The sequence below is a fragment of the Lichenostomus cassidix genome, unplaced genomic scaffold (assembly GCF_008360975.1).
Source record: "Lichenostomus cassidix isolate B80296 unplaced genomic scaffold, HeHo_3.0 HiC_scaffold_40, whole genome shotgun sequence".
Taxonomy (NCBI): Eukaryota; Metazoa; Chordata; class Aves; order Passeriformes; family Meliphagidae; genus Lichenostomus; species Lichenostomus cassidix.
Window position 1 is genome coordinate 63,641 of NW_028147459.1, and position 26,511 is coordinate 90,151.

The 26,511-nt window shown below is 65.6% G+C and overlaps 3 protein-coding genes across 11 annotated transcripts; all 3 read right to left on the reverse strand.

The window, feature by feature from the left end:
* Positions 1–99: 99 nt before the first annotated feature.
* LOC146422312 (EGF-containing fibulin-like extracellular matrix protein 2) lies at positions 100–4,757 on the reverse strand. 3 transcript variants are annotated; one of them, XM_085046256.1, is made up of 11 exons: positions 4,707–4,757; positions 4,386–4,482; positions 4,103–4,151; positions 3,393–3,626; positions 2,904–3,023; positions 2,524–2,640; positions 2,256–2,375; positions 1,997–2,110; positions 1,421–1,553; positions 1,014–1,197; positions 100–693 (listed from the first exon to the last, which is right to left on the reverse strand). In XM_085046256.1, exons 2-11 carry the CDS (start codon positions 4,476–4,478, stop codon positions 484–486), a joined length of 1,374 nt encoding a protein of 457 aa, XP_084902382.1. In that variant the 5' UTR covers positions 4,479–4,482; positions 4,707–4,757; the 3' UTR covers positions 100–483. The 3 variants fall into 3 exon arrangements, with proteins under 3 accessions (XP_084902382.1, XP_084902381.1, XP_084902383.1); XM_085046255.1 differs by lacking the exon at positions 4,707–4,757 and having other exon boundaries at positions 4,386–4,674; XM_085046257.1 differs by lacking the exons at positions 1,421–1,553; positions 4,707–4,757 and having other exon boundaries at positions 553–693; positions 4,386–4,677.
* A 312-nt stretch (positions 4,758–5,069) lies between these two features.
* On the reverse strand, positions 5,070–10,065 carry FIBP (FGF1 intracellular binding protein). Of its 5 annotated transcripts, XM_085046222.1 has the most exons (11): positions 9,959–10,063; positions 9,519–9,605; positions 9,007–9,205; positions 8,573–8,699; positions 8,116–8,216; positions 7,693–7,826; positions 7,214–7,322; positions 6,703–6,766; positions 6,157–6,243; positions 5,945–6,042; positions 5,070–5,696 (listed from the first exon to the last, which is right to left on the reverse strand). In XM_085046222.1, exons 2-11 carry the CDS (start codon positions 9,601–9,603, stop codon positions 5,627–5,629), a joined length of 1,074 nt encoding a protein of 357 aa, XP_084902348.1. In that variant the 5' UTR covers positions 9,604–9,605; positions 9,959–10,063; the 3' UTR covers positions 5,070–5,626. The 5 variants fall into 5 exon arrangements, 4 of the variants coding, with proteins under 4 accessions (XP_084902348.1, XP_084902346.1, XP_084902349.1 ...); XM_085046220.1 differs by having other exon boundaries at positions 8,573–9,205; positions 9,959–10,064; XM_085046223.1 differs by lacking the exon at positions 9,519–9,605 and having other exon boundaries at positions 9,959–10,059.
* Positions 10,066–10,277: 212 nt separating this feature from the next.
* Positions 10,278–25,796, reverse strand: ATG2A (autophagy related 2A). 3 transcript variants are annotated; one of them, XM_085046184.1, is made up of 42 exons: positions 25,626–25,796; positions 25,055–25,205; positions 24,715–24,837; positions 24,432–24,537; positions 24,219–24,336; positions 23,920–24,015; positions 23,607–23,703; positions 23,215–23,343; positions 22,917–23,011; positions 22,530–22,578; positions 22,237–22,414; positions 21,681–21,807; positions 21,238–21,351; positions 20,771–20,941; positions 20,376–20,577; positions 19,888–19,975; positions 19,604–19,700; positions 19,164–19,306; positions 18,893–19,077; positions 18,620–18,786; positions 18,048–18,177; positions 17,551–17,717; positions 17,041–17,121; positions 16,839–16,945; positions 16,477–16,569; positions 16,079–16,149; positions 15,885–15,964; positions 15,481–15,705; positions 15,293–15,392; positions 14,890–15,074; positions 14,324–14,526; positions 13,863–13,962; positions 13,365–13,574; positions 12,854–12,961; positions 12,462–12,549; positions 12,295–12,379; positions 12,130–12,199; positions 11,762–11,844; positions 11,498–11,619; positions 11,133–11,284; positions 10,616–10,717; positions 10,278–10,382 (listed from the first exon to the last, which is right to left on the reverse strand). In XM_085046184.1, exons 1-42 carry the CDS (start codon positions 25,794–25,796, stop codon positions 10,299–10,301), a joined length of 5,253 nt encoding a protein of 1,750 aa, XP_084902310.1. In that variant the 3' UTR covers positions 10,278–10,298. The 3 variants fall into 3 exon arrangements, with proteins under 3 accessions (XP_084902310.1, XP_084902311.1, XP_084902312.1); XM_085046185.1 differs by lacking the exon at positions 21,238–21,351; XM_085046186.1 differs by lacking the exons at positions 10,278–10,382; positions 10,616–10,717; positions 11,133–11,284; positions 11,498–11,619 and having other exon boundaries at positions 11,757–11,844; positions 12,462–12,529.
* Between the last annotated feature and the right edge of the window lie 715 nt (positions 25,797–26,511).

Genomic DNA, 26,511 nt, shown 5'->3' on the forward strand with positions numbered 1-26,511 from the left:
ACCAGTTCCTCCCAGTGTCCTCCCATTGTCCCCAGTGCCCTCAAAAGCTTTACAATCCCTCCCAGTCCTGCCCAGTTCCCACCACGCCAAACTACTCAGCACCAGCAAACTCATTCTTTGCCCCCAAATTAAGGGCCTCAGGGGGTTCTTTGGGGGTCCTGGGGATTGTTTGGGGGATCCTATGAGGGAAATTGGGTTCCCAGGGAAGGAGCTTAGTGGTCCCAGGTAGTGTGAGAGTTGTCCCAGGGAGGTTTTGGGGTTCCATGGGAAGTTTGAGGTGGTCCACGGGGGGCTTGAGGTCCTTGGGGTATCGCAGGGGTTTCTTTGGGGGGCCCTGGGAAGGGTTGTAAGGATCTAGGAGGAAACTGAGTGTCCTGGGGCTGTTTTCGGGGGTCAAGAGTGGGTTTGGATGGCTCAGGGCAGGGCTGGGGGCACCCTGGGTGGGTCTGGGGGTTCCTGGGCAGTTTGGGGGTGTCCCCGCCCCTAGAATGGGTGGGCCCCCACTGACAAGTGGAGGCGGAGCAAGGCCAGGCCACGCCCACCCGGCAGAGGGGGATCCCATGTGCTGAGGGGCGGAGTCTCGGAAGGTGGGGGGCGTGGCCCTGGCAGCGGCAGCTCAACCTCCAGCAGCAGCTGCCGCGGGCCCGCCAGGGGGCGCGTGATCTCCAGCAGCGAGCTGTGATTGGTCAGTGCCTGCAGAGGGGGCAGGGTCACACAGAGACCCCAACCCCACTCCCCGGACCTCCCAGATTCCCACTCCCCCCCATGCCCTAATGACGCCCCCAAAACACCGAGAGGCACCACAGAGACCCCAAACCGCCCTCCAGCCCAAAACCATCCCACAGATCCCCACACTCCTTAACGCTCCCCCACTGCCCTCTAGACCCCCAAAATACCTCAGAGCCCCATCAAAACTGCCCCAGACAGCCCCAAATTCCCCCTTAGGCCCCTCCAGTTCCTGCTGAGCCCCACTACAAGCCCCCCTCCCTCCAAAAGCCCCCAGCCTCTGGTACCCGCAGGCGAAAAGTGCCAGGAGGACTCCCCCGCAGCCGCAGCCTTTGGGGGTCCCCCGGGGGGTGTTGGAGCTGGAAAATCCCAGTGGGAACATCGGGAATTTGGGGGATGGCCAGAAAACGATGGAGGAGCCAACGTGGGCGGGAGGCACAGCCGGGGACACTCTTGGGGCACACGCAGGTCCTGGGGGTCCAGAAAGGGGTATCAGGTGGGGTCTCCAAACCTGGGAATCCTCCCGGGGGCCCCAAAAAATCCCATCAGATCTTGGTGAGGTTACAGGGATTGCCCCACAATTCAGGGGTGACCTGATAGGGGTAGAGAGGAACCTTTCCCAGATTTTGGGGTTGTGTGGAGAGGTCAGGCCCACTCCCTGGGATTTTGGGGTGTGTGTGGGAGGAGTCCATACCCATTGCTGCGGGGGTGGGGGGTGTAGGGTCCCCGGCAGAGCTCGCGGGGGACACAGAGGTGCCCCCCAAAAGTGTTGAGGCAGGTCTGGGTCCCTCCACAGCTGTGGGAGCCGTCGGCGCACTCGTCCCGGTCTGAAGGGGAATGGGGGGGCGGGGGGCTTTGGGGTAGGCTAAGCCCCCACAATGCCTCCACACTGACCACAGAGCCCTCAGTCCCCCAGAGCTCCCGTAAAACACCCCAGAGCTGCCCCCAAACCCTCATTCACCCCTGGTATCACCAACATGGAAGGGCCATCAAATTCCACAGTTGCCAATCATCCCCACAGCCCCCACAAAACCACCCCCTGAGCCCCTTCAGCTTCCCCATGGAGCTCCCAAAGTTCCCCACTCACCACAAACAGCTCCCATGTTGTCCCCAAAGTCCCCCCAGCCCACAAACCACACCATAGACACCCCCAAACCGCCCCACAACCCCTCCAAAGCCCAACAACTCCCCACTATGGTACTCCCAGGACTCCTCAATTCAGCCCATAACCCCCCAAACGCCTCCCAATGCCTTCCTCAGCCCCCCATACCCTGGCAGACCCCTGCGTCCTCAGCATAGCCAGGTGGGCAGAGGCAGCTGAAGCCCCCCGGGAGGTTCTGGCAGCGGTGCTGGCATGGGACACCCCCCTGGCACTCGTCCACATCTGAGAGACCCCACGGGGTGGGGGGGAGACAGTGAGGATGGGGGATGACAGGGGGACAGGTGCTATTGCTTTATGGGCGTGGCTATTTATCCGAGGGCGTGTCCAGGATCGGGGGCGTGTCCACACCGGGGTGGGCGTGTCTTACCGAGGCACTCGTGCCCATCGGCACCCAGGACGAAGCCGGGGCGGCAGCGGCAGCGGAAGGAACCGAAGGTGTTGAGGCAGCGTTGGGAGCACCGAGCGCCCATGGAGCACTCGTCCACGTCTGGGGGGGACAGGAGGGCTTAGGAGGGGTTTTGTGGGGTGTCACCTTCCCCCCAACCCTCCAGAGCCTAGTGACAGTGGGGGAAGCCCTCCCCGCACACATGTGGGGGTGCTGCGGTGGGGTCCCAGTGATCTGGGAGGGCTCTGACCGAGGCAGGAGCGGCCGTCCGGGCCGAGGCTGAACCCGGGGTGGCAGCGACAGGCAAAGGCTCCGGGGGAGTTTGCGCAGCTGTGCTGGCACCAGCGGAACTGGCACTCGTCCTCATCTGCACCAGAAACACCCAAAAATACCCCAAAACAACCCATAAATTTTCCAGAACTCCAAATCCTCCCCATAGATCCCCATAGCCCCCTTCACCCTATATCCCCACCCCAAATCCCCAAAAATCCTGCCATAGGTCCCCCAAGGCCCCTCATTATTTCCCCTAAAGCACACAACCCCCCCCCCCTCCCGTATATCCTAGTCCCAAATCTCCCCTACGATTCCCCTAAACCCCCAGCCCTCCCCCAAGAGCCTCCCAGCACTGACCCACGCACTCGGTGTGCCGGTGTCGGTACCCAGGGGGGCAGCGGCACTCGAAGCTCCCGGGGAGGTTGATGCAGTCCTGGCTGGGCCGGCACGGGGGGGGCCCTGCGCACTCGTCGACGTCTGGGCGGAGCACAGGAAGGGGAAAATCACCAGGACCCCCCCCCCCGATTGACCCTGATCGCGTGGTCACCTCCCTACCCATGCAAGCACCCCCCCGAAATTACCGCTCCTACCCCTGTGTGAAATCGCCCCTGGACCGGCCCCACCCTCCCAGACCACGCCCCCCAAGAGCGCCTAGACCTTTAGCCCCGCCCTCAAATTCGCACCACCCACTCCCTTCCCCATTCTACACTTTGGCCACATTCACCTCCCATTTGGCCGCGCCCCTTCCCACAGCTCCGCCCCCGAATTCCATACGCACGACCACGCCCCTCGTCGCGGCCCAGCACCGCGGCACCACCCATCTTTTAGGCCCCGCCCCCCACTCACCTGCGCAGGTGCCGTCGGGGGCGGGGCCGAACCCGGGGGGGCAGCGGCCGTCGGGAGACGGGGCCGGGAGGGGCGGGGGCGGGGCGTGCGGCGGGGGCGGTGGTGGGGCGTGTTCGGGGCCGGGGCTGAGCAGCGCGGCCGAGCGGGGCAGGCACAGGTAGCCTCCGAAATGGTTCAGGCACTTCATGGACCCCCGGCACGGCGCTGGCCCCTCCCCCGCGCACTCGTCCACGTCTGGGGGGTTCGGGGGCGACAGTGAGAGGGGAACCCCCCAAAAGCAGGCTCCGAACCCACGAAACCCCCAAAATATCCTGAGAGGGGCTCCGTGCCCACCCACCCCAAAACAGCTCGAAGATCTCCCCCAAAACACTCCCTTAGACCCCATCAAACCCTGCTGGACCCCTCAACACACTTCCCGAGATCGCCAACCACTCCTCCCCTGCACATTCTGGGAGGGAGCCCCGACTCCCCCTGAAATAACCCCTGGGGAGAGAACACCGAGAAGAGACTCCCGAGACACTCCCCCCCCAAAACAACCCTCGGAACCCCGAGAACCCCCCCAAACCATCCTCGAGGGGGGCCGGGACCTCCGGCCTCCCGTGGACCCCGAGACACCCGAAAACCTGAGCCGCCTCCACCCTGCCACCCCCCGAAACTGGAGACCCTCAAGCCCCTCCCAAATTGGGGACCCCCCAGATCCTCTCCAACACCTTTGCAGTGCTCGGTTTCGGGGTCCCACTCGTAGCCATCGCTGCACTCCTGGGGGGGCAAGGGAGAGTGGTCACCCACCCGCCCGAAATGACCCCTTCCCCCCTCGCCCCGCCCCCCCTCCATCCCAGCCCCTCTCCCATAACGGCTCCAAAAGTTTGGGAATGGGGGAGGGGCCAAAGAGTTTTTGGGAGGGGGGACCCAGGCTTTTGGGGGCGAGGAACGTTTGCGGAGGGGGACCAGAACCCACCCGCGCCCTCCCACACCGAATCGCCCCTTCCCCACCGCGTAATCCTCGGGTTCCTCCAGGTCCGGGGGGGCCGCGGGGGCCACGGTGGCGCCGAGGAAGAGGAGCAGGAACGACAAGATGGGGCCCATTGCGCTGGGGGCGGCAGAGGGGGTCACCCCAAACTCTGCAACCCCCGCGGGGGGCCCAGGCCCCGCCTGGAAGCCCCTCCCCATCCCCGGGACGCCCCTCCCCCGCCAAAACCCCCGCCGGGGTCTAGTGAAGGAGCGGCGTCGATGCGGGGGAGAGGCGTCTCGGCGGGGATCCCCGCCGTGGGAAGGGGGGTGGGCTCCCCCCCCAACCCCCGTGGCCTCACTTACCCTTCTCGGTTCTGGCCCCTCCCCCCGAGGTCAAAAGCTCCTCCCCCGCAAAATTAGCTCCGGAGCGCGGGACGGCCCTTCTCCCAACCCCTCCCCCTCATTCCCCGCCCCACCCCGAGATTTGGGGACCTCCAGACCTCCTCCTCCCTCTTTTCAGATTTTGGGGATGCCCCAACCCTGCCTCCCCTCCTCTTGGAGCTTTTGGGGATCCCCAACCTTCCTGTCCCAAGAGCCTTGGGACCCCCCCCTCCATCCTCTCCCTGAGATTTAGGACCCCCCAGTTCTGCTCCTCCCCCCCCAAAACCTGCCCTTCCTCTAAAAATTTCGGGCTCTCCCCATCTCTTTTCCCACAAACACCCCCAATTTAGCTCCAATTCCACCTCTTTATTACAACAACTTTCCATTTTGGGGTCACACTGGAGGGGCACCCCAAGATTTGGCATTTTCCCTCATTTTGGGGGGTCCTGGTTGTCAGACAGCCCCGATTTTGAGGAGTCTCCATGTGGTTTTGGGGGTATTTCAGTTTCAGAGTGTCCCATTTTTGGGGGCAACCCCATTCATGGGGTCCCCCCCATTCCCAATGGCCCAATTTTTGGGGTGTTGCTACTCCTGGATCCTCAGATTTTGGGGTGTCCTGGTGCTCATTGTCCCCATTTCTGGGGGATTCCCCAGACTCCAAATATCCAAATTTTGGGATGTTGATCCGCCATCCTTGAGCTGTCAGGTTTTTGGGAGCCCCCTCCTTTTTGGGGTCACATATATTGAGGCTGCCCCATTTTTGGGGTGTCCCTTCCCATTTCGGGGGGGCATTGCAGCTCCCAGATCCTTTAATATCCCAGGGGTGTCACATCCTCGGGGTGCCCTGGTTTGGGGTCCCCCATTTTTGGAGCCGCCCGGTTTTGGAGTACCCCATTCGGGGTTCAGTCGTGGTACATGCGCAGCAGGCAGGCAGTGATGGCGGCCATGTAGCGCTCCCACAGAGCCTGGTGCCTGCAAAACAGTAAAAGTTTGGGGGAAAAGTCTGGGAGGAGTCCCTCACTTTAGGGTAAGTGCCCCCCCAGTGTTTCAAACCACCTCACAGCCCAGTTTTGGGGTGGTTTTAAGGTCCCCCTAAAGGCTGCTGGGGGAAGATCAGGGGACTTGGGGGGCGTTTCCAATATCAGGAGCTCACCTGAAGCCCAGCAGGTTTTGGTGGGATTCGGGCAGTTTGGAGGGTGTTCCTGGTTTTGGGGTCTCACCTGAAGCCCGGCAGGTTCCGGGGGGCTGCAGTGTAGTGAGTCAGGAAGAGCCGCAGGTCCCCTGGGCTCCACTTGTCAGAGCGACAAGGCTCGATCACCTGCGGGGACCCCAAAATGCACCTGGATTTTTTGGGAGGATCCCAGTTTAGGGGGTCCCATTTCAGGGGTCCCAGAAATTCTTTGGGTTCCCGTTTTTGGGGTCCCCTCCTCACCTTCTCCACCAGGTCCACGAAGAAATCCCGCACATCACGGGCGTGGGTCAACTTCCCCCCCACATTCACCAGTGCCCGGGACAGTGCCTGAAGTGGGGTGGAAAGGGGGTATTGAGGACTCCGCCGAACCCGAGACCCTCGCCCAGGACCCCCCTAAACCCAAAACCTCCCCCTCAGCCTCCCTGGGGTCCGGGAATCCCTCCCAAGAGGGGCCCAGGATTTTGTGGAACCTCCACAGGTGGGACCTCCCTCCCAGGACACCCTGAGCCCCCCAAAAAGAAGACCCAGGACCTGGGGGGCTCTCAGGAGTTCAGGGACCCCCACCACATCCCCACACCCCCTTGCCCGAGGCACCTTGAAATCTGAAGGGACCCTAATGCTGAGACCCCCCCACTCACCCAACCTCCCCCAGAGGTGTCTAGGGGGGTTCCCCGGAATCTTAGGGTGGTCCCAAGATTTTGGGGTAGGCCCCTCCCCCTCCAAACAGACCTCAGGGATTTGGGAGGCCCCTCCTTCCCCCCAGGACCCCTGTTTTAGGGGGTTCACCTTGAAATTAGCCTCAAGCTCGTTGTAGACGGAGATCTTCCCCCGCAGGGCTGAGCACACCAGGCTGGGGGGGAGGGGACAGTTTGAGGGGGCCCAGGGACCCCCAGAAACCAGAACCCCCAGGGACCCAGGCAGCACATCCTCCCCACTCTAAGAGGGACCCAGAGTTTGGAGAGCTCAGGAATTTGTGGGGGAACGGGGGTTTTTGGGGGGGCCCAGGGCACTTTGGAGGTGGGCACTGAGAAGTCTGGGGGGATCCAAGGGTTTCGGGAGATGAAAAAGCCTGGGAGGTCCCAAGATGTGGAAGGACATGAAGGTCTGGGAGACCCACCTGGTTTTGGGGGCCATTGGGAGCCTGGGGGGACCCAGGACTCTGGGGAGCATTGCTCAGGGTGCCCCAGGGGGTTTGGGGTGCTGATTTCTGGGGTGTCCCTGTTGCTGCTGTCCCCATTTAAAGGACAGCTCTTCAGAAGTGTCCCCGTTTCGGGGTGTCCCCATGCTGAGGTGTCACCTCTTGTGCTGGTCCAGCAGGTCCTTATCAGTCACCAGCACCTTCAGCTCCTTCAGGTCCTGCAGGAAGGACTTGGGCAGGTCACCATCCGGCTCAGCTGCCTCCGGTGCTAGCATGGGGGACAGAGGGGACAGCAGGGTCACAGGGGACAGAGGGGACACCATGGGGATGTCACAGTCACAGGGACACCGGAAATGTTTGGGACACCTTGGAGTCATAGACATTGGGGATCAACAGGGTCCTCTCTGAGGGACATCACCAGTGTCACCAAGCTCATAACACTGGGACACAGACAGGGGGGTCCCTGATGTCACCAGAGGAGTTCCTAAGTGTCCCTGATGTCTCCAAGGCATCCCCTCCCCTGGGGCTCCCCCTGTCCCTCCCCCTCTGGGGGTGTCACCTGCATGTCCCCCATTGCAGGGAGTGTCCCCAGGGTTGGCAGGGGTGTCCCGGGTGGTTTTGGGGTCCCCAGGGCTCACCCAGGGCCCCCTGGCTCCAGTGCCCCATCATGCTCTGGGCGCAGGCGGCAAAGTCTGCGAAGCTCAGGAACTGCAGGCGCCGCTTGCCAGTCTCGAAGCGGCTGTTGGCGAAGAACACGATGGCAGCGTAGTCCCTGAGGGGCAAAATGGGGGGCTCAGAGGGGCCCTAACATCCCTAGAAGCACAAACATGCCCAAGCCCCCCCGCACCCCCAAAACACTCCCCACTTCCCCACCTCAGCACCCCAAAACCCTCCCTGACAATGAGGGCATTTGCTGTGCCCTGAATGTCCCTCCAGAGCCCAGGGCCCCCCGGGACCCCCTCAGCACCCCCTGGGACGCACCAAACACCCCCAGCACCCCCTGCAAATGGGCCCCCCTGGCCCCCCCCGCCACTCTACCCAGTTCGGCTCCCCAGACCCACCGGGCGAGGGGAGGGGGCAGCAGGAAGAGCTGCTGGATGTTCTCGGCCAGAGGTCCCCGCAGCTCCTCGACGGCCTTGAAGACTCTCTTGAAATTGTCAAACTGGGGGAGCAGAGGTGGGTCAGCACCACAAAACCCCCCAAGATGCTCCCAGACCCCAAAACTGCTCCAGAACCCACAAAACCCCTTCGAACAACCCCCCAAGCTCCCCTGTAGGGCCAGGCCACCTCCCCGCCCACCCGAAAATGCCCCTAAATTTTTGGGGTTTTCCCCCCATTTCTGGCATTTCTCCCCTATTTCCCTTCCCCCTCATTTTTGGGGTTTCCTCCCATTTTTGGGGTTCTCCCCATATTCAGTTTCCCCTCCATTTTGGGATTTTCCCTCCTTTTTTTGAGTTTCTGCCCCAATTCCCTTCCCTCCCATTTCCGGGATTTCGTCCTCTGGTTTTGGGGTCCCACCTGGCGGCGGCAGCTGCGGATCCCAACCCCAGTGCGGGCGCTGACCTCGTCCAACTCCTTCTTGGTGCCCTTGGAAAGCTTCTTGCCCAGGAGCTCTCGCGCCAGGGCCTCATCAAAAGCATAGTACCTGGGGGAGACCCCAAAATTGGGGGAAATGGGAGAGAAATACCAAAAATAGGGGAAGAACCACAAAAATGGAGGGAAACCAAAAAAACTTGGGGGGCCCCAAAACTGAGGGGAACCCCAAAACCCCACTCTGAGCCCCAAAATCTGCTCCTGAAATTCCCACACTGTGACAGACCCCCCCCGCCACCCCCGGAGTGCTCTCACTCCCCGGAGTGCTTCCCCAGTGCTCCCAGTCTCTTCCCAGCGCTCCCACTTCCCCACCAGCTCCTTTCCAGTGCCCTCCCAGTCCCTCCCAGTGTCCCCAGTACCGCTGCACGAGCAAGGCCTGGCGCTCAGGGGGAATCTGGAACAGCAGCTGCTGCAGCAGCCGGGGTGGGGCATGCAGGAGCCGCTCCAGCATCTGGAACGTTCTGTAGTGGTCGCGGGTGTCGCTCTGCAGGACCGCCACTGATGTCCCCTCCCGCTCCAGGACCCCACCTCGCAGGCGCCGTGCCACTGCCTCGGCCACTGTGGGGACAGGGGGACAGTGGGGACACCAGCGAGGGCATTGGGTGTCCCCTAGGTGTGTTCGGGTGTGTCCCACTTGTCCCAAACGTGCCTCACATGTGTTCAGCTGTCCCCAGGTGTTCCCAGGTGTGTCCCAGCCATTCCCTCGGTGCCCCAGCTGTCCCCAAGTGTGTGACAGGTATTCCAAATGTGTCCCTTGTATGTTCAAGATGTGTTCAGCTGTCCCCAGGTGTGTCCCAAGTGTCCCCACGTGTGTCCCAGGTGGCCCTAGGTGTCCCCAGCCCTGTTACCGGGTATCCCCGGTGTCCCTCACCCGAGTGCCCGTCCAGCCAGAGCCGATAAACCTCCTCATCGATCAGCGTCGTGTTCCCCACGAACACATCCAGGTCACTGCTCATCCCTGGGGCGAAGATGTCCCCAGATGTGACCAAACACGCTGACCCCAAACAGGGCCGTACTCGGACCCACTGACCCCAAATAGGGACACGCTGACTCCAAACAGGGCCGTAATGGGAGCCCCGAGCTCCCCCAAGGCTCTACAGGAATCCCCCCAGCACCCAACTGGGCCAAACTGGTATTAGAGAGTCAGATTTCCGGCGACACTCGGATGGCCCTGCCCCCAAATTGGGCCACACGGGGAATTCCTTCCCCCCCGCAAGGACAGGTACGGCCCCTCCCGCCCCGGGGGACCCCCTGACCCCTCCCCCAACCGCCCCGGTCCCCCCCGCCCCTCCTCGCCCCTCCCACACTGACCGGCGCCGTCCCGCGCGCTCCCCGCGCGACGCAGAGTGATGGCGTCACAGACGCGACGACAACGTCACCCCAGGGCGTGGCCTCGCCGCTCCTGCCCCTCCCACGGCCGCGCGAGCCTCGCCAACCCCCCAGGAGAACAACTCGCTGCCGGTGAGGAGCGCTCGGTCATTGCAAGAAGCACTCTCAGTCCCAGTAAGATGCACTCAGTCCCAATAAGAAGCACTCTCAGTCCCAGTAAGATGCACTCAGTCCCAATAAGAAGCACTCTCAGTCCCAGTAAGATGCACTCAGTCCCAATAAGAAGCACTCTCAGTCCCAGTAAGAACCAGTCTCTCCCAGTTTATTGGGGGCGGGACCGCGGGGGCGGGCGGGGTCCCCCCAGTCCCTCGGTGTGGGCGGGGCCGCTCCTCGTGCCGGGGGGGCGCTGGGGAAAGAAGGGGGTACTGAGGGTACTGGGGGGCTCAAGGACCCCCCCCCAGCCCTCCCCGGATGAACTAACCCCGAAGTGGGCCGTATTGGGATCGCCCCCCCCACCCCAACCCATACAGGGAACCCTCCCAATCCCCGCCATCATACTGGGAACCCCCTGACCCTCAAACTGGGCCATACGGGGTTCACCCCCCGCCCCAGCCCATACTCGTCCCTACTGGTCCGTACTGGGGGCCGCTGGTGCCGCTGGCCCGGGGGCTCCAGGGGGGCCGGGAGGAGCCGGGGGGCATTCGGGGGAGCCACGAGTCCATAAAGGGCCTCGGCCAGAGCCTGCGGGGGATCAGAGGTCACAGCCCGGACCCCCCCAAACAGAGTGGGGACCCCCCGACATCCCCAGGGGGGCTTGGGGGGTCCCAGGGGGAAACTGGAAATCCCAGAGATGTTTTGGGGGGTGCCGGGCGGGGATTTGGAAGTGCTGGGAAGGGCATCCAGGAGGGTTCGGGGCTTTTGGTGGAGTCCCAAGTGTTTGCAGGACTTTGGGGGGTCCTGAGGTGATTCTTCGGGTCTCAGAGGCATTCCCATGGCAGTTTTGGGGCTCCCGGGGCAGTTTTGGGGCTCCCGGGGTGACGTTGGGTTCCCGGGGGTGTCCCAGGGCAGTTTTGGGGGGTCCCAGAGGGGGTCCCAGGGTGGTTTTTGAGGTCCCAGGGGGTTCCGGGCCAGTTTTGGGGGTCTCAGGGGGTCCCACCTGCAGGGCCCGCAGCAGCCTCGTCCCCAGCCCGATGGCAGCGCTGGCAGAGGCAGCCCCGAGGGCAGTGACACCCCGGGTCACCCCCCGGGTCACCCCCCCGGGGCCACCCCCGAGCAGCGGCAGCAGCAGCAGGTCCCGGAGTGCCCTCCCTGCAGGGGACACAGACAGGGGACACAGTGGGGACAAGGCGGGGGGCGTGGGGGACACGGGGGCGACATGTGCCACCATGGGCTCCCCGGCCCAGGACACACTGGGGACGCGTCACTGCCATCCCCCTACCTGGGCCAGGCCACCAAGGCCCTGTTGGCACAGAGGGACTGTGGGAGACACTAGGGGATGTTGGGGACACTGGGGACACTCACAGAGCCGCAGCACTGCATGCACGGGGGCCACACCCCCCAGCAGTCCCGGCAGTTGGTGACACCGGATGTCCCGAAGCCACTCGGTCACCGCATAGGACACAACCCGGCTCAGCCCCAGCAAACTGTGGGGACACGGTGAGGACAATGGGGACACACAGAGAAATGGTGACTTTGGAGACATATGGGATCCCCAGGCCTTCAATGGCCCCATCGTCCCCTGTCCTCCCCATGTCCCCCAGTGTACCCCCTGTCCCCATGTCCCACCCGTGGCGGTGGCAGAGCCGTTTCAGCCGCAGTTGGGAGCAGTTGAGCCGCGCGAGCCCAATCAGGATCCCGGCCACCGCACCCTGGGGACAGCGACAGGGACAGAGTCACCGGGGGGACAGCGACACCTGGAGGACAGGGACAGAGACACCAGGGGAGAGGGATATCGTGGGGACAGGGTCGACGGAGGGAGCAGGGCCAGCAGCACCAGGGTGTTGGGGACACAACGGGGACAGCGGTACTGGGGGAAGCAGGGATGGGGACATCAGAACAGTGACACCAAGGGACATGGAGCTGTCGTCTTCAGGTGCCCCCGGTGTCACCCCAGGGAGGGCTCTGTCCCCCCAGCCCCTCCCTGTCCCTGTCACCTGCTCCATGGTGACACGTTTGCCACGATAGTCCAGCCAGACAGGGACATCAGAGGTGAACCGGAACTCCCTGGGGACACGGGGACAGCCCTGTCACCCCCGGGGACACCCTGTCACCACGGAGGCAACCCCCCAGTCCCTCCCAGCAGCCTCCCCAGTTCCCACCGGAAGTAGATTGGGGGTGTTTCTGTTTCGGGGTCCTCGTCCAGGGCTGGCTGTGGCCAGGGGGGCTCCCCGACTCCGCGGGGGGCTGCAAAAGAGGGGAGGACAGTGAGGGGACACCCAAAATCCCGGTGCCCCTCCCCCCGTTCCAATTTCCCCCCGTGGCATACCAGGGGAGGCTCCCGGGGGGGGTGCCGGGGCGGGGCTCAGGTGGGCGATGAAGCCGCTGGCGAAATCCCTGAGGAAAATCAGCGCGTCCTGGGGGGGGGAACGGCGTGAGGGCGAGGCCAGGACACCTTGAGACGCTCCCCAGACCTCCCCAGGACCCCCCTCCCTCTCTCAGTACCCTCCCGACCCCCCCAGGACCCCCCCGGGAACACCAGGACTCCCCAGCACCCCCCCAATGACACCCTGATCCCCCCCAGCTCCCCCTTCCCCCCCGGAAGCTCTCAGACCCCCCTGTGCCCCCCAAACCCCCCCAGGACCCTCCCAAGCACTGCTAGGACCCCATCAGACCCCCCCGAGCCCCCCCCAGGACCCCCTGACCCCCGCCAAAACCCACCTGGTCGACGTGCAGGCGCAGGGGGGTCAGGGTGACCCTGAGACAGCACTCGGGGACCCCCCCGGGGGGGGGCGGGTGGGGCAGGACCCGCAGGGCCTTCACCCAGAGCTGGGGGGGCACGGGGGGGGCACAGATTGGGGGGTCAGAGAAGGGGCTCAAAAAGGGGGGAAACAGATATGGGGGGCGATTTGGGAGGCAGCAATGAGGGAGCTCGAAAAGGGGAGCCAGATTTGGGGGGGATGATGAGGGAATCTCTGAAATGGGGGTCACATTTGGGGCCAGGTTTGGGGGTAGATTTGGGGAGGGTCTCAGGATGGGGGGGCAGATTTGGCGAGGGTCTTAGGATGGGGGGTAGATTTGGGGGGCAATGGTGGTCTAAGTAGGGAGCAGGATTTGGGGTGTGGGGGGATCAGAATGCGTCAGAATTAGAGGATTTGGGGGGTGACGTTTAAGGTCTCAGATCTGGGGTTTCTTGTGTGGGGGGGCCAGGGGGGGTCCGGGGGGTCAGTACCGTAGGGGGCTGCGGGGGAGGCGCCCCCCGCGGGTGGCGGCACAGGAAGGGGGGCGCAGCTCCCCCCCCCAGGCGGTCGCGCAGCTCCAGCTCCTGCACCAGCAGCACCAGGCGGGATGTTGGCACCTCGCCTGGGCCCAGTGTGCCCCCCCGGGACCCCCCTGCTGCACCAACGGGCTCGGCCGTGTACGTCTCATGCTGCAGGCAAACCTAGGGGGGCACGGGGGGGCAATGTGGAACAGCAACCCCCAGAGGACACCCCAGAACAGCCCCAGGACCCCCAAAATCCCCCTGGGACCCCCAAAATCTCCACCTGGGACCCTCAAACTCCCCACCTGCTCCCCCATAAACCAACCACAGCCCCCCAGGCCCCCCAAGGACCCACAAAACACCCCCAGAACCCACTGACCCCACCCAGGGCCCCCTGGCCCCAATGACCCCCATGATCCCCAGACCCCAATGACCCCTGTGACACCCCTGGACCCCCCCGGACCCCACCTTGCCCAGGTGAAGCTCCATCAGCTGCTCTTGGATCCTCCCAGGGCCCCCCCGGCTGCGCCACCGTGGGGGGGTGGGACCTGAGCTGTGGGGGCGGGGCCTGCGGGGGGCGGGGTCAGTGCAGACACACCCAACTCCCCTCCCAGCCATGGCCACACCCACCTCTCATACGACACCCAATTTCACAGGTTGGGGTGGGGTAAAGGGTGTGGCCTGAGTTTTCCCCGCCCATCGGGGGCCCCTCCCAGTGACTTGTCCCTTTCCTCAGCCCCTCCCCCAGGGGAGTGGCCTGTCCTTAATCCCTACTGCATGGTCTGAAGGTGTGTCCATCCCCAGCCACACCCACCCAACCCCCCCATTTCTTGGGTGTGTCCCACCCTAGCCCCACCCACAGGCGTGTCCCATCCTAGCCCCACCCACAGGTGTGTCCCACCCTAGCCCCGCCCATGGGCATGTCCCACCTGTGCTGGGTGGGGCCGGGGCCGAAGTCCCGCCCCCCAAACAGGGCCCAGGTGAGGCTGAGATCACGCAGGACGAGACGGGTGTGGGGGGGAGGCAGCCCTGGGGGCGGGCGCAGCCGATCGCGCTCCCCCCGCGGCACCCCGAAATGTCCTGGCAGAACCCGCAGGGGCCCTGGGGCCAGCCAGCGCACCCGCGGGGAGGCCTGGGGGACAGGGATACCCCAATGTCACCCGAGGACACCCCAACGTCACCCAGGAACCCTCAGAATTACCCTGGGATTCCCCGATGTCACCCAGGTGGTGGCCTGGGGGTTCAGAGACACCCCAAAGCGCCCCAGCATACAGAGACCCCCCCCACAGAGCAACCCCCCCCACTGACCCCCAGCTCCCAGAGGGGTCCCAGGGTCCACCAGGACCTCTAGGGAGGGTTCAGGGGATTCAGCCCCCCCAAACCCACCCAGGGCTCCCCACCCTGACTGCACCCTAGGGACCCCCCCAGGGACCCCAAAGCCCACACTGCTCCTCCCGGGACACCTTCAGGACCCCCCAGAGACCCCCCCACTCACAGGCTCAGGAGTCTCAGGCGCCTCGAGGACACAGAACCCATCGGGATCAGGATCAGGGTCGGTGCTGTCCCCCCGGGGGGGCGGGGGGACCTCGGAGGCCTCGGGGGGAGCCCGGGCAGGACCCCCCCCCTCCCCCGGGAACAGGTACAGGGACACGGGGGGGGCCGGGGGGCGCGGGGCCTGGGCTGCGGGGGAGAGAGGGTCAGAGCTCCCCCAGATCCAAAACAGCCCTCCCAGATTCAGAATAATGCCCCAGACCCCCAACAACCTCCCCGAACCCAAAACAGCACCCCCAGGCCCAAATCTAGCCCCCCAAACCCCCCCGACCTAACCTCAGCCCCTAAATCCCCCCCGGCTCCAAAATCCCCCCAGGCCATCCCACCTCCCAAATCTGCCCCCATACCGCGTGTCCGGGGGTCCCCGGGCGGGGTCCCCAGGGTGTCCCTCAGGGCGTCCGTCAGGTCCTGCTGATTGATGGGGGCTGGGGGGGGCCCGGGAGGGGGCTGGGGGGAAGGGAGGGAACTCTATTACTGTGGGGCACACGGGGACCCCCTGTGTCCCCCAGCCCCATTTGGTGCCCCCCAGCCCCACCTGTTCTCCCTCCAGGGGTCTCTCCGCGGGTGCCCCCGGCGGGGGGCGTGGGCTGGGAGTCGCGGGGGGCGGTCCAGGGGTGGGTCCGTCGGTGGGGGGCGGTCCCGGGGAGGGTCCCGGCGGTGTCCCCAGGTGGCGCAGCAGGCGGGCGATGGCAGCAGCGCTGTCGGCGCAGGTGCGACCCCGTAGGCGGGCGGGGGACACCAGCAGCTCCTCGGGGGGGCCCTGGGGGCTCGGGGGGTCACACATACGGCAGTGACCCCCCCCAAACCCCCCAAACTTCCTCAAAGTCCCCCAACCCTCCCTGAACCCCCAGGAATGACCCAAACCCCCCGAGCCCCCAGGCCCCTTTGCCCCACCCGAATCCCCTCATTGTGATCCCCCCGTGCTCCTCCCCAACTCACCGCCCCCCCCTCGCCGTCCTCCCCCCTCCAGGTGCTCAGGAGCAGCTCCAGGAAATCCACATCCAGCACTGACACGAAATCTGGGAGGACACACCCGGAGTGACTCCCAGAACCCCCCGGGATCTCCACGGGGGTCTCCACAGGGCTGGAGGGTCACAGTGAGGGTCACAGGGGTTTCCGGGGGGGGTCGTTACCCTTCTGTAGGTCCAGCGCTTCCCCCCCGCAGCGCTCGCTCAGGAACACGGAGCCATCATCCACCAACAGCCTGGGGGACGAGGGGGTCACAGGGGCTGGGACCCCCCAAAAACCCCCCAGGGGACCCTTGAAATCCCCCAGAGACCACCAAACCCCCCCCCCAGGAACCCCTGAAGTCCCCCGGGATCCCAACCCCGCCCCAGGACACCAATCTCCCCCCCCAGGAACCTCCCCACATCCCCCAGGAACCCCAATTGACCTCCAGAACCCCCTGGGACCCCCCAAGAAATATCTGGAACCCCCCAAAAGCCCCTCCAGGATCCACAAACCCTGCCGGAACCAAACTCCTCTGGGACCCCCCCACCACACAAAGCACACCTGAGCCCCCCAAGCCCACCTGAGGCTCCCCCGGCGGGGGTCATGGCCACTCCCGCAGGTGACACTCAGGGTCTCCACTGTCACCACAACCCGCACGGGGAGGGGGGGTGGCCTGGGGGGGCAAGAGGGACCCGGGGGAGGGCCCAAATGTGGGTCACCCCCAGAGAAGGGGATCGGGGTGTTACCCTCCCCCCGGGACCCCCAGATTGGGGTGTCCCCCCTCCCCACACACCCCCAGACTAAGATGGTCTTAAACCCCCCAGGTCCCCCTATTCAGGGTGTCCCACTCAGGGGACCCCAGAACCAGGACACCCCCAAAAGGGACTGATGCCCCTCCCAGGACCCCCATTGGGGTAGCCAGCCCCCTCCCCAGCCCCCCACCTGTAGTCGAGGCTGCAGCGCTGCAGGTGGAGGTGCAGCTGGGTCAGGGGGGTGGGCGCTGTGTACCCCAAAACCGGCTCGTCCTCCAGTGCCAGTAGGGCCAACAGCTGCAGGGAACCCCGAAAGTGACCTCTGGGCCATGCCCCAATTAGGGGAACCCCAAAGAAAACCCCATACAGGGGTCCCCAATGTCCACCCTCACCTGGCTGTACCAGGGCATCCCAGGGGCATCGGGGAGGTGCCGCAGCATCACCCCCTCGAGCGCCACTGCCACCACCAGCTCCTGGGGACAGCAGGGACATGGGGGAGGCGACACGGTGGGGGGCCCAGCAGCCTAGCCCCAGTCGGCCCCCCCATCCCTTTGTGCCCCCACAATGTCCCCCCATGTCCCCTGCATCTGCCTCGTGCCCCCAGTGTCCCTCCTGCCCCTTCCTACATCTCCTGTCCCTCCCGGTGACCCTACCTATGCCCCAATGTCCCCTAATGTCCCCCCCTGCCCACCAATGTCCCCTCCGTGCCCCCATCTGCTGTCCCTCGTCTCCCCAATGTCCCCCTGCCCCATCAATGTCCCCCATGTCCCTACAGTCTCCCACACCCCTGTCCCCTCTGTATCCCTCCCTGTCCACCCCATGTCCCTGCCATGTCCCCTATGCCCCCCCATGCCCTGACCCCTCCATGGTCCCTGTCCCCACCATGTCCCCAGTGTCCCCACCTTGACATCCCCGCGGGGGCTCAGGCTGCTGCCCAGCGCCAGCGCCAACATCCGGGGGGGTGGGGGGATGCCGGGGGGAGGCGCAGGCTCCTCCCAGGGCACCAAGGTGGGATGCAGTGGGGGGGGCGCCCCCTCCCCCGCCCCCTCCCCCTCCTCCGGCACTGGGCCTGGGGGAGGGACACGGTAGGGGAGGGGCTGGGTACCCCCAAAACCAGGGACTCCCCCAAAGAACCCCCTCAACATTGAGCCCCCCCCCATTTCCGGTGTCTCCTCCCCGATTCCCCTCCTCCCCACCCCTCCCTTTTCCACCCCCCAGGTTTTGGGGACTCCTCCCATTTCAAGGACGCCCATTCTGCCCCCTCCTCCCCCGATTTGGTCTCCTTGGTTTCTACCTCCCATTTTTGGGACTCCCTCCTCTTCCCCCATTTCAGGCCCCCCCGCTGTTCCCATTCCCACTCCCCACCCCCGTTTTTGGGCCCCCCCCGTTTTTGGGGTACCGTGCAGCAGGACGAGGCTCCGGATGTCAGCGCAGGCTCGGGACAGACCCCGGACACCCCCCGGGCGGGGGAGGACACAGAGCCGCCCCTCCCCCACCTCCAGGACCAGCCGTGACCCCGGGAGACCCCCCTGGTGACACCCAAAAACCTGTCACACGGTGCCCCTCCCCCACTGCCAGGGACCCCCCTCACCTGCGGGGCACACAGGAGGATCAGGGGGTCCTGGGGTGACACCGCCTTGGCGGTGACAAAAGGGGACCCCGAAGGAGAGATCCCAAAGTGACGCGAGACAGACCCAGGAGCCCCCAGGGTGATCCCAAAGTGACCCAGGGTGACCCAGGGGGAACCCGGGGTGACAGAAGGGGACCCAGGTGACCCTAAAGTGATGTGAGGGTGACAGAAAGGACACAAAACAAGCGCCAAAGTGACACAAGACAGAGCCAGGGGTTTCCAGGAGTGACCCTGAGATGACACAGAAGTGACCTCAGAGAACCCCAAAGGGACTGGAGGGTGACACAGGGTGACAAGGGGGGACCTGGGGGTGACAGACAGGGGACCCCGACCCCCCTCACCGCGGGGGGACAGTCGGCAGTGACGCGTCCCCAGGGCACGGTGACAAGGATGGCGCCGCCGCTCTGGGGAAACCCAGGGGGGTCCCCGCTGTCCCCGACGTCCCCTGTGTCCCCAAGGTCCCGTGGGGACCCCCCAGGGCCTTCATCCTCCTCCTCCTCCTCTGAGTCTGGGGGGACAATGGGGGGATCAGGTGGTACCCCGAAAGCCAGGGGCACCCAGGGGACACCCTGGGTTTGGGGACACCCCCGGTTTGGGTGTCCTGGTGGTCTCACCTGTGCCCAGCGCAGACCTGCAAGGCTGGAAGGGGGCGGAGCCTGTGCGGGGGGCGGGGTCACCTGAAGGGGTGGGGTCTTCTAAGGGGACATGGTCTTCAGAAGGGGTGTGGTCATCTGCGTGGGTGTGGTCTTCCGAGGGGGCGGGGCCAGCCGGGTCCCAGAGCAGGAGATCATTGTTGATCCTGGGGGAGGATTAGGGGGATTTTTGGCGATTTGGGGGCTTTGAGCGGGGTTTTGGGGAATCCCCCCGTTTGGGGTTCCCCCTCACCTGTTGTAGAGGCGCTGCAGCAGCTCGGGAGGGCTCAGGCTCAGGTGGGCGCGGGGCAGAGTCACCTGCAGGGTCCAGGGGGCTCCCCCCAGCGCCCCCCCCATGAACTCTCCCAGCTCCTCGGGGGTCCCCGGCAGCACCAGCTGGGGAGAAGGGGGGACACCGTGAAACTGGAGGGCCCAGGGGACCCCAAACCCCTGAGGGACCCTCCAAATCCCTCCCAACACCCCCCAGAGACTCCAAAATCCCCGCACAAGTCCCTCCAGAAACCCCCAAACCCTGTGGGACCCTACAAATCCGTCCCTAACCCCGCAGAATCCCCTTGAAACCACACAGGACCCCATTCCCCCCCAGACTCCCCCTGGTCCCAGCAGAAACCCCAAAACACCTGCACGACCCCCTAAGCACCCCTGTGGGGAATTCGGGCAGGGGGTCCTCACCTCGTGGCTCTCATAGATGCTGCGCTGGGCAGAGAAGGGGGTCGGGGGGGGCCCGGGGGGGACCTTTGCAGGGCCGTCGGCCACTGTCACCTCCAGGCTGTGGGACACAGGGGGCTCAGCATAGAGTAAGGACCCCCCAAAATCCCCGCCACTACCTGGGGTCTAGAGAACCCCTTAAAAAGGGACCCTGGGGAGCCCCCAGGACCCAGAAATGCTCCCCCACTCCAAAGAATCTCTGCAAGGGACCCAGGGCTGCCCCCCCCACCTAAGGGCCCCCGACTCACGTGGGGAGGCAGCGCGGCCCCCCCGGGCCAGGCCCCGGCTCCACGTGCAGGCAGGGCAGCATCCCCATGTCCTCGGCCTCGTATGTCACTGGGGGCACCGGGGGGGTCACAGCTGTGTCACCCCCATGTCCCCCCCACGCCCAGGAATGTCCCCCCATCCCCGCCCCACTGTGTCACGCCAATGACCACAAATATCTCCCTTCATGTTCCCTCTGAATCCACAGCGCCACACCCCGGTCTCCAGAAATGTCCCCACCATGTCCCCTTGCCCTTGGCAGTGTCCTCCCTGTGACATCCCCCACACCCCCCTGTTACCCACTGCCATGTCCCTATAACTGTCCCCCTTCACGTCCCCTTTGTCCTTGGGAGTGTCCCTCCCTGTCCCCCCGTTCTCCTCCCTGTCCCACCCCCATGTAACTCCCTGGAACCCCTGTGCCCCCGCCGTGTCCCTCCCATCCCCCATGTCCCCCCATGTCCCCCCTGCTCACCCTCGAGGCGGTCGCAGGCCAAGGCCCCGCCCCCCGGCCCCGCCCACCCGCGGGGTCCCCCCAGCTCCACGCGGAGGCTCTCGGGGCGGAGCCGTGGGGGCGGGGCACGGGCAGGGGGGAGGCGCAGGTCGGTCAGGGGCAGCCGCAGCCTCAGCCACGCCCCTGGGGCTGCCCAGCGCACCAGAGGCCACGCCCATGGCTCCTAGGGGTGGGGCACAGTCAGGACACACCCACATCACCTGACAAGACCCTCCCATCCCTAAGCCACTCACTATTAGCTCTGCCCATTACCAAAGTCCCTCCCTGAGCCCCTCCCAAAAGAAGCCCCTGCCCATTATCCCCTCCCCTTTAAGCTACTCCCCTTCCAAGCCCCACCGCTTCCTTCCCCTCCCCACCTTGTTGTGGGGCATGTTCATCTCTGTAGGCGTGTCCCAGCCATGGGCGTGGCCGTGGGCAGGGCCAAAGATGGCGGCGAGGGCGGGGCCAAGGCGCTCGAGGAGCCCCAGGTCCAGGTCAGCCTCAGGGGGGCTCAGCTGCACCCCCAGCTCCAGGGGCGGGGGGGGACCCTGGGGGTACACAGGGGGTCAGGGGGCTGGGGGGGCTTTGAGAGGCACATGGGGGGCTGGGGGGGCCTTGAGGGCATTAATGGGGGTCACGAAGGGGTCAAGTGAAGCTCCTGGGGGGGCCTGGGGAGTCACTGGGGTCAAGGAGAGGATTCTGGGGTTCCTGGGGGACTTTTGGGGAGCTCAGGAGCCACTGGGGGTAATGAAGGGCTTGGGGAGGGGGCTAGGGTCCCAAACCCCCTCCCCCCTCCCCCAAATCCTGCCTGGGGGGGCAGTGGGGCCCCCCCTCCCCCACTCACCTTGGGCAGGGGTGGGGCTCCAGCGGGGGCAGGGCCAGGGGGGCCCCAACGCAGGCGCAGCACGGGCTGGGTGGGGGCGGGGCTGGCATCCGGGGCGGTGGGGAAACGTAGTACCTGGGGGCGGAGCCAGGGTGGGGCTGGGAGAGGCAGCCACACCCATACAGGCTCCGTCCCTTCATTTGAGTCACGCCCATCCAAAGCCACGCCTGCTCCACCTCCTTGTTGCCACACCCAATGCCTCAATCTCCACCTTCATGGTCGAGCTCAGTGCCCTGGCCCCGCCCTCCCATAGCCACACCCACTCCATGCCCCACCCACCCTTGCCACACCCTCCTGACCACACCCACTCCAGACCCCAGCTCTCTATGGCCACACCCTCCTGGCCACACCCACCGACCCCAACCACACCCATCCATGCCACGCCCACTCCTGGCCCCACCCACCTGTATCCGTGGTGGCTCCGCCCCTGGCAGTTCCTCCAGCAGCTCCAGGCGGGCGAGAGAGATTCCCCCCCGGGGCCCCCCAGGGACCCCCGAGTCCAACCCCAGCTGTGCCCCCCCCACGCTGACCCTGCGGGGAGGGCCAGGGGGTGGGGTCAGAGCCGGGGGCGGGGCCAGAGCCGGAGTGGGAGGGGCCACAGCCGGGGGGGACAGGGGGTGAGTAAGGAGGGGATAGAGCCAGAGGAAAATGGGATAAAGAGGAAATACAGGGAGAACAAACTTGGGGACAAAAAAGGGATAAAAGGAAAGGGTCTTGGGGGTCATCAGGGGTGGAAATGGGGGGGAATAAAGGATGAGGAAAGGAAGGGAGAAAGGGAAAGGAGAGGACAGAAATGGGAAGAAAAGCGGGGGGAAAGGGGGGAGACAAACTTTGGGGACAAGAAGAAGACACAAGGATGGAGATGAAGAGGGACGAGAAAGATTTGAGGATGTTAGGGGAACACAGAGGGATTTAGGGGACACAGGGGGACGTGGAGGTGATATGAGGGTATGGCCATACCTGAGGTGGGGGAAGGGCAGGGTGTGGTCCCAGGCCGGGTGGGTGTGGCCATCACACAGCTCCGCCCACAGGCGCTCGAGGGAGGCGCAGGGAGGCCCCCCCTCCTCAGGCAGCACAGCAGTCACTGTCCCCAGTGTCACCTGCACCCGCAGACCCCCCCGCCATGGGGGGCCCCGGCCTGGCCACAGTGTCAGAGACCCCACAGCCTCCCGGGGGGTGCAGAGCCCCAGGAAGGACCCCAAAGGGATCCTGGGATTGGGGACACCACCCACTAGGGACAGCCCTGGACTCACCTGGGGGGGCAGAGCTGTGCGGGGAGGGGCGGCGGTGCCGGGGGCTGCCCTGGAGGGGAGTGGCACAGGAGGGGGTCAGAGCTGCTCCCCCCAAACCCCAAATCCCCCCCAAGACCCCCCAAAACCCCCCAAATATAACCCACAATTCCCCTTTCGGAAACCCCCAATGAACTCCCAAATTCCCCCAAGATCCCAAATAACCCCCCAACCCCCTAAAAGCCACAAATAAACCACCCCAAATCCTCCCTTCCAGACCCCAATAAGCCCCCACCAGGATGGCAAAAACACCCCAAAATCACCCCAAAACCGCCCCCACAAAGACCCTCCCAATTCTGACCCCAGTAACACCCCAAACCACCCCCACGCCCCCCAAAGCCCCCAACTCACGGCAGGGCTGGGATTGGGGCTGCCCGCAGGGGTGTCCCCAGGGGGCGCTGCACTGTCCCCTCCCCCCAGGGACCCCGTCATGGAGTAGAACAGCTCTGGGTGGGGGGAAAACAGGTTAGGCCCCCCCAAAAACCCCTCAGATTCCCCTAAAGCCCCCAAATCCCCCCAAACACCCTCCCCCCACCCCCAAAACCCACCTCAGAGCCCCCCAGCCCCTCCAGCTCCCCAAACTTCCCCCAGCTCCCCCCCCAGCCCCCCAAAACACCCTCTGGACCCTCCCCACCCCCCATGTCCTCACCACTGTCGTTGTCCTCCCCAGGGGGGCTCGGCGGGTCGCCCCCCCCACGCAGGCAGCGGCTCAGCTCCCTCTCGATCAGCGCCAGGTCCTGGGGGCCCAGGGGGCGGCTGCGACCCCCACGGGGGGGCTCTGGGGGATCACCGGGGGTGAGGGGGGACCCAGAACTCCCCCACAATCCCTCTCCTGTCCCCCAGGGGAACTCCGGTGTTTGGGGAGACCCCATGGGGGGACCCGGGGGGCCCCAAAATTCCCAAACTTTCCCCCGACCCCCCCACAAGGGATCCAGAGAGCTGGGGGGACCCAAAAATCCCCCAAAAGGCCCCAAAGCCCCCAGCCCTCCCCCCCAGAGTTTAGGGTGCCCCCCGGGGGTCACAGGGGTTGAAGGGACTCACCGGGGGGGTCGAGAGCGCCCAGCAGGCCCCGCAGGGTGCCCAGCAGGGCGGGAGGCAGCAGCAGGTGCAGAGCCCCCACCTTCCCCTCCAGCTCCACCTGGGGAGAGCAACACCCCAACTATGAGACCCAAAAAGCCCCAGAAATCCCCAGAAATCCAACCCTAAAAACTGAGCCCCCCCCAACCCCCACAATACCCCAAAGCTGACCCCCTGAAACCCCTCTGGCACCCCAAAAGTGACTCCCGGATCCCCCCCAGTGCCCCATACTCCCCCCAGCACCCTCCCAGGATCCCAAAAGCGTCCCAGTTCCCACCGCAGGTCCCGGCAGGGCCTCGTTCTGCTTCAGGCGCAGGCACAGCTCCGAGGGGCCTGGGAGGAGCCCCCCCAGCACCGGCGGGGACATAGGGACCTGCGGGGACAGAGTTGACACTGCAGGGACAGGAGTGACACTGCGGGGACATCGGTGTGGCACAGTGCCCAGAGCAGGTGGGACAAGGGTGGCACAGGGGGTGACAGCGCTGTGGCAGGTGTGCCACAGCTGTGCCCAGGGCAGGGTGAAGGGTGGCACGGGGGGGAGACAAGGGTGACACAGGTGACACAAGCATCCCCTACCTGTGCCCAGGCCGGGGGCAGCTCCTGCCACAGCAGCCGCAGGTCCTGCAGCCGCAGCCCCTTGTGCAGCACCGCGGGGGCACCACCCCCGGGACCCCCCGAGTCCTCGTACTCCACCCTGGGGAGACAGGGGACACCTGAGAAACACCCAGACACACCTGGGAGCCCCCAGACCCCCCAGAGGGGACAGGGACACACCTGAGCCCCCCTCACCTGGGCAGGTGCAGCTCCAGAGCCCCCCCCGGGCCCTCCCCGGGCTGTGGCGGCAGCTCCACCCTCAGCTCCGCCTCCTCCAGCAGCACCTGCAGCCGCCGCAGCACTGTGGGGACACGGGGGCGGGGTCAGGTACGGCCCCCACAACCCCAGACAAGGACCTTCCCCCGTGTCACCTCCCCAGCGACACCTGGGTCCCCTCCCGTCCCCCCCAACCCCTGCCCCCCACCCCAGTTCCCCACGCCCCCCCCTCCCTGTGTCCCCCGCTGTCCCCCGGTGTCACCTGTGTCGATGGTCAGCGCCAGCGCCTCCAGCCCCTCCAGGGGGGGCGGCTCCGGGGGGAGGTCCCGGCCGTGCTGTGATCCCCCCGGCGGGGGCGACCCCGAGCCCGGAGGCCCCGGCTGCCCTGCGGGGACACCGCGTTGTCAGGGGGACGCGGGTACACCGGGGCGGGACACGAGGTGGGCTCTGGGCAGGAGGACACGAGGGGACACGCCGCGGGGGGCAGGGGACACTGCGGGGGCTGGCATGGGGACCTGGGAGACGTGACAGCACCCCGAGGGAGGTGACAGGGGACACCGCGGGGTGACAGGGGACACCGGGGGTGTGGCAGGGCCACTCACGGGGTCGCAGCACGAGCCGCAGGTGGCTCAGCCGCAGCCGCACGGGCTCTGTCCCCAGCGCCGCCCAGGGCACGGTGACAGTGACAGCCCCGATGCAGCCTTCGCGCAGCTCCAGGGGAGCTCCGGCTCCCGCCAGCAGCTCGTCCACGGCCTGGGGGAGGGGCAGAGGAGGTCAGGGACACCCAAATCCACACCCAAATCATCCCAGAATCACCCTCAAACCCACCGCAAAATCTTTCCCAAAAACACCCGCAAAATCAGCCCCAAATCCCTTCCAAAACCATCTCGAAATCATCCTAAAATCACCTCCAAAACAATTCCAAATCAACCCGCAAAACACCCTGAAGTCACTCTCAAAACCACCCCCAAATCCTTTCCAAAACCACCCTCGAAATCTCCCAAAATCACTTCCAAAACCATCCCAGAAACCCTCAAAATCGCCCCAAACCGTACCGGTCACCTGCAATCGTCCCGTTTTCCCTTCCCCACAATCCCAGCAGAGTCTCCCCGGTGTTCCCCAGTTCCCCCGATCCCGCCCGGTCCCCCCGCCGTCCCTCCGGTCCGCGCTGACCGTCGCCCGCAGCCGCAGCTCCCGCAGGGTTCCGGTGCCTCCGCGCAGGTCGAGCCCGAGCTGCTCGAGCCGCAGGGGCTCCTCCAGGAAGGGCCCGAGCCAGCGCTGCAGCGCGTACCGGGCGGCGCGGGCCTTCAGCGCCTCGGGCCAGCCCCGCGCCCAGCGCGGCATCGCCGCTCCGGTACCGGGATCGGGATCGGAACCGAAATCGGCAGAGGGATCAGCACCACCGGGATCGGCAGCAGGATCGGAACCGATATCGGCACCGGCACCGCGCCGCGAGAACCGAGATCGGGACCGAACCGGGCCAAACCGGGCCCGAACTGGGATCGGCACCGGGAGCCACAGGCGCCGCCGCTTCCGGATCTGCCCATAGAGTTCCGGTTCGAATAACGGCTCCCATTGGCCGCTGTGGGTTTAATTGACGGCGCACCTCGGCCAGTCCGCAGGTGGAGCTCTCCAGGCCAATGAGAGCGCCCCAAACACGGTGCGCGTGCCTTCGGGCCAATCGGCGCCCGCGGAGCAAAGAGCGGCGGAGGGTCTTTCCCGCCGGAAGGGGGCAGAGCTGGGCGAGGCCGCTTGGGGGCGATTTGGGGTGAAAGGGAAAGTCCGGGGGGGTGGCTCTGGGGTTCAGGGACAGATCTGGGGCCGGGGGGGGCTTGAGGGGCAAGGCCGGGAGTTAGGGAGGAGTTTGAGGACACCTGGGGGGCACCTGGAGGGAATCGGAGGGGGCAGATTAGGGGTCTGGGGGGTCTGAAGGGGAAGATTTCAGGGTTGGGGGGAGCTCTGGGGAGATCCGGGGGTTGGGGCGGGACCCTCCACCCATCCCCACGCCCCTGAGGTCCTCTCGAGGGCAATTTTGGGGGGCAATAAAGGATCTTTGGAG

Excerpts from the sequence above, each read along its gene's own strand:
- LOC146422312 (XM_085046255.1), bottom strand. The coding sequence starts at position 4,562 with ATGGGGAGGGGCTTCCAGGCGGGGCCTGGGCCCCCCGCGGGGGTTGCA. Across the intron at positions 3,024-3,392 it reads CCCCGACGGCACCTGCGCAG|ACGTCGACGAGTGCGCAGGG; the intron begins GTGAGTGGGGGG and ends TGCTCCGCCCAG. Across the intron at positions 2,111-2,255 it reads CGATGGGCACGAGTGCCTCG|ATGTGGACGAGTGCCAGGGG; the intron begins GTAAGACACGCC and ends GGGGTCTCTCAG.
- FIBP (XM_085046220.1), bottom strand. The coding sequence starts at position 9,557 with ATGAGGAGGTTTATCGGCTCTGGCTGGACGGGCACTCGG. Across the intron at positions 8,217-8,572 it reads TCCGCAGCTGCCGCCGCCAG|TTTGACAATTTCAAGAGAGT; the intron begins GTGGGACCCCAA and ends CTGCTCCCCCAG. Across the intron at positions 6,244-6,702 it reads AGCTTGAGGCTAATTTCAAG|GCACTGTCCCGGGCACTGGT; the intron begins GTGAACCCCCTA and ends ACCCCACTTCAG.
- ATG2A (XM_085046184.1), bottom strand. The coding sequence starts at position 25,796 with ATGCCGCGCTGGGCGCGGGGCTGGCCCGAGGCGCTGAAGGCCCGCGCC. Across the intron at positions 18,787-18,892 it reads CAGGTCTGCGCTGGGCACAG|ACTCAGAGGAGGAGGAGGAG; the intron begins GTGAGACCACCA and ends TTGTCCCCCCAG. Across the intron at positions 17,122-17,550 it reads GCCCCCGCGGGGATGTCAAG|GAGCTGGTGGTGGCAGTGGC; the intron begins GTGGGGACACTG and ends TGCTGTCCCCAG.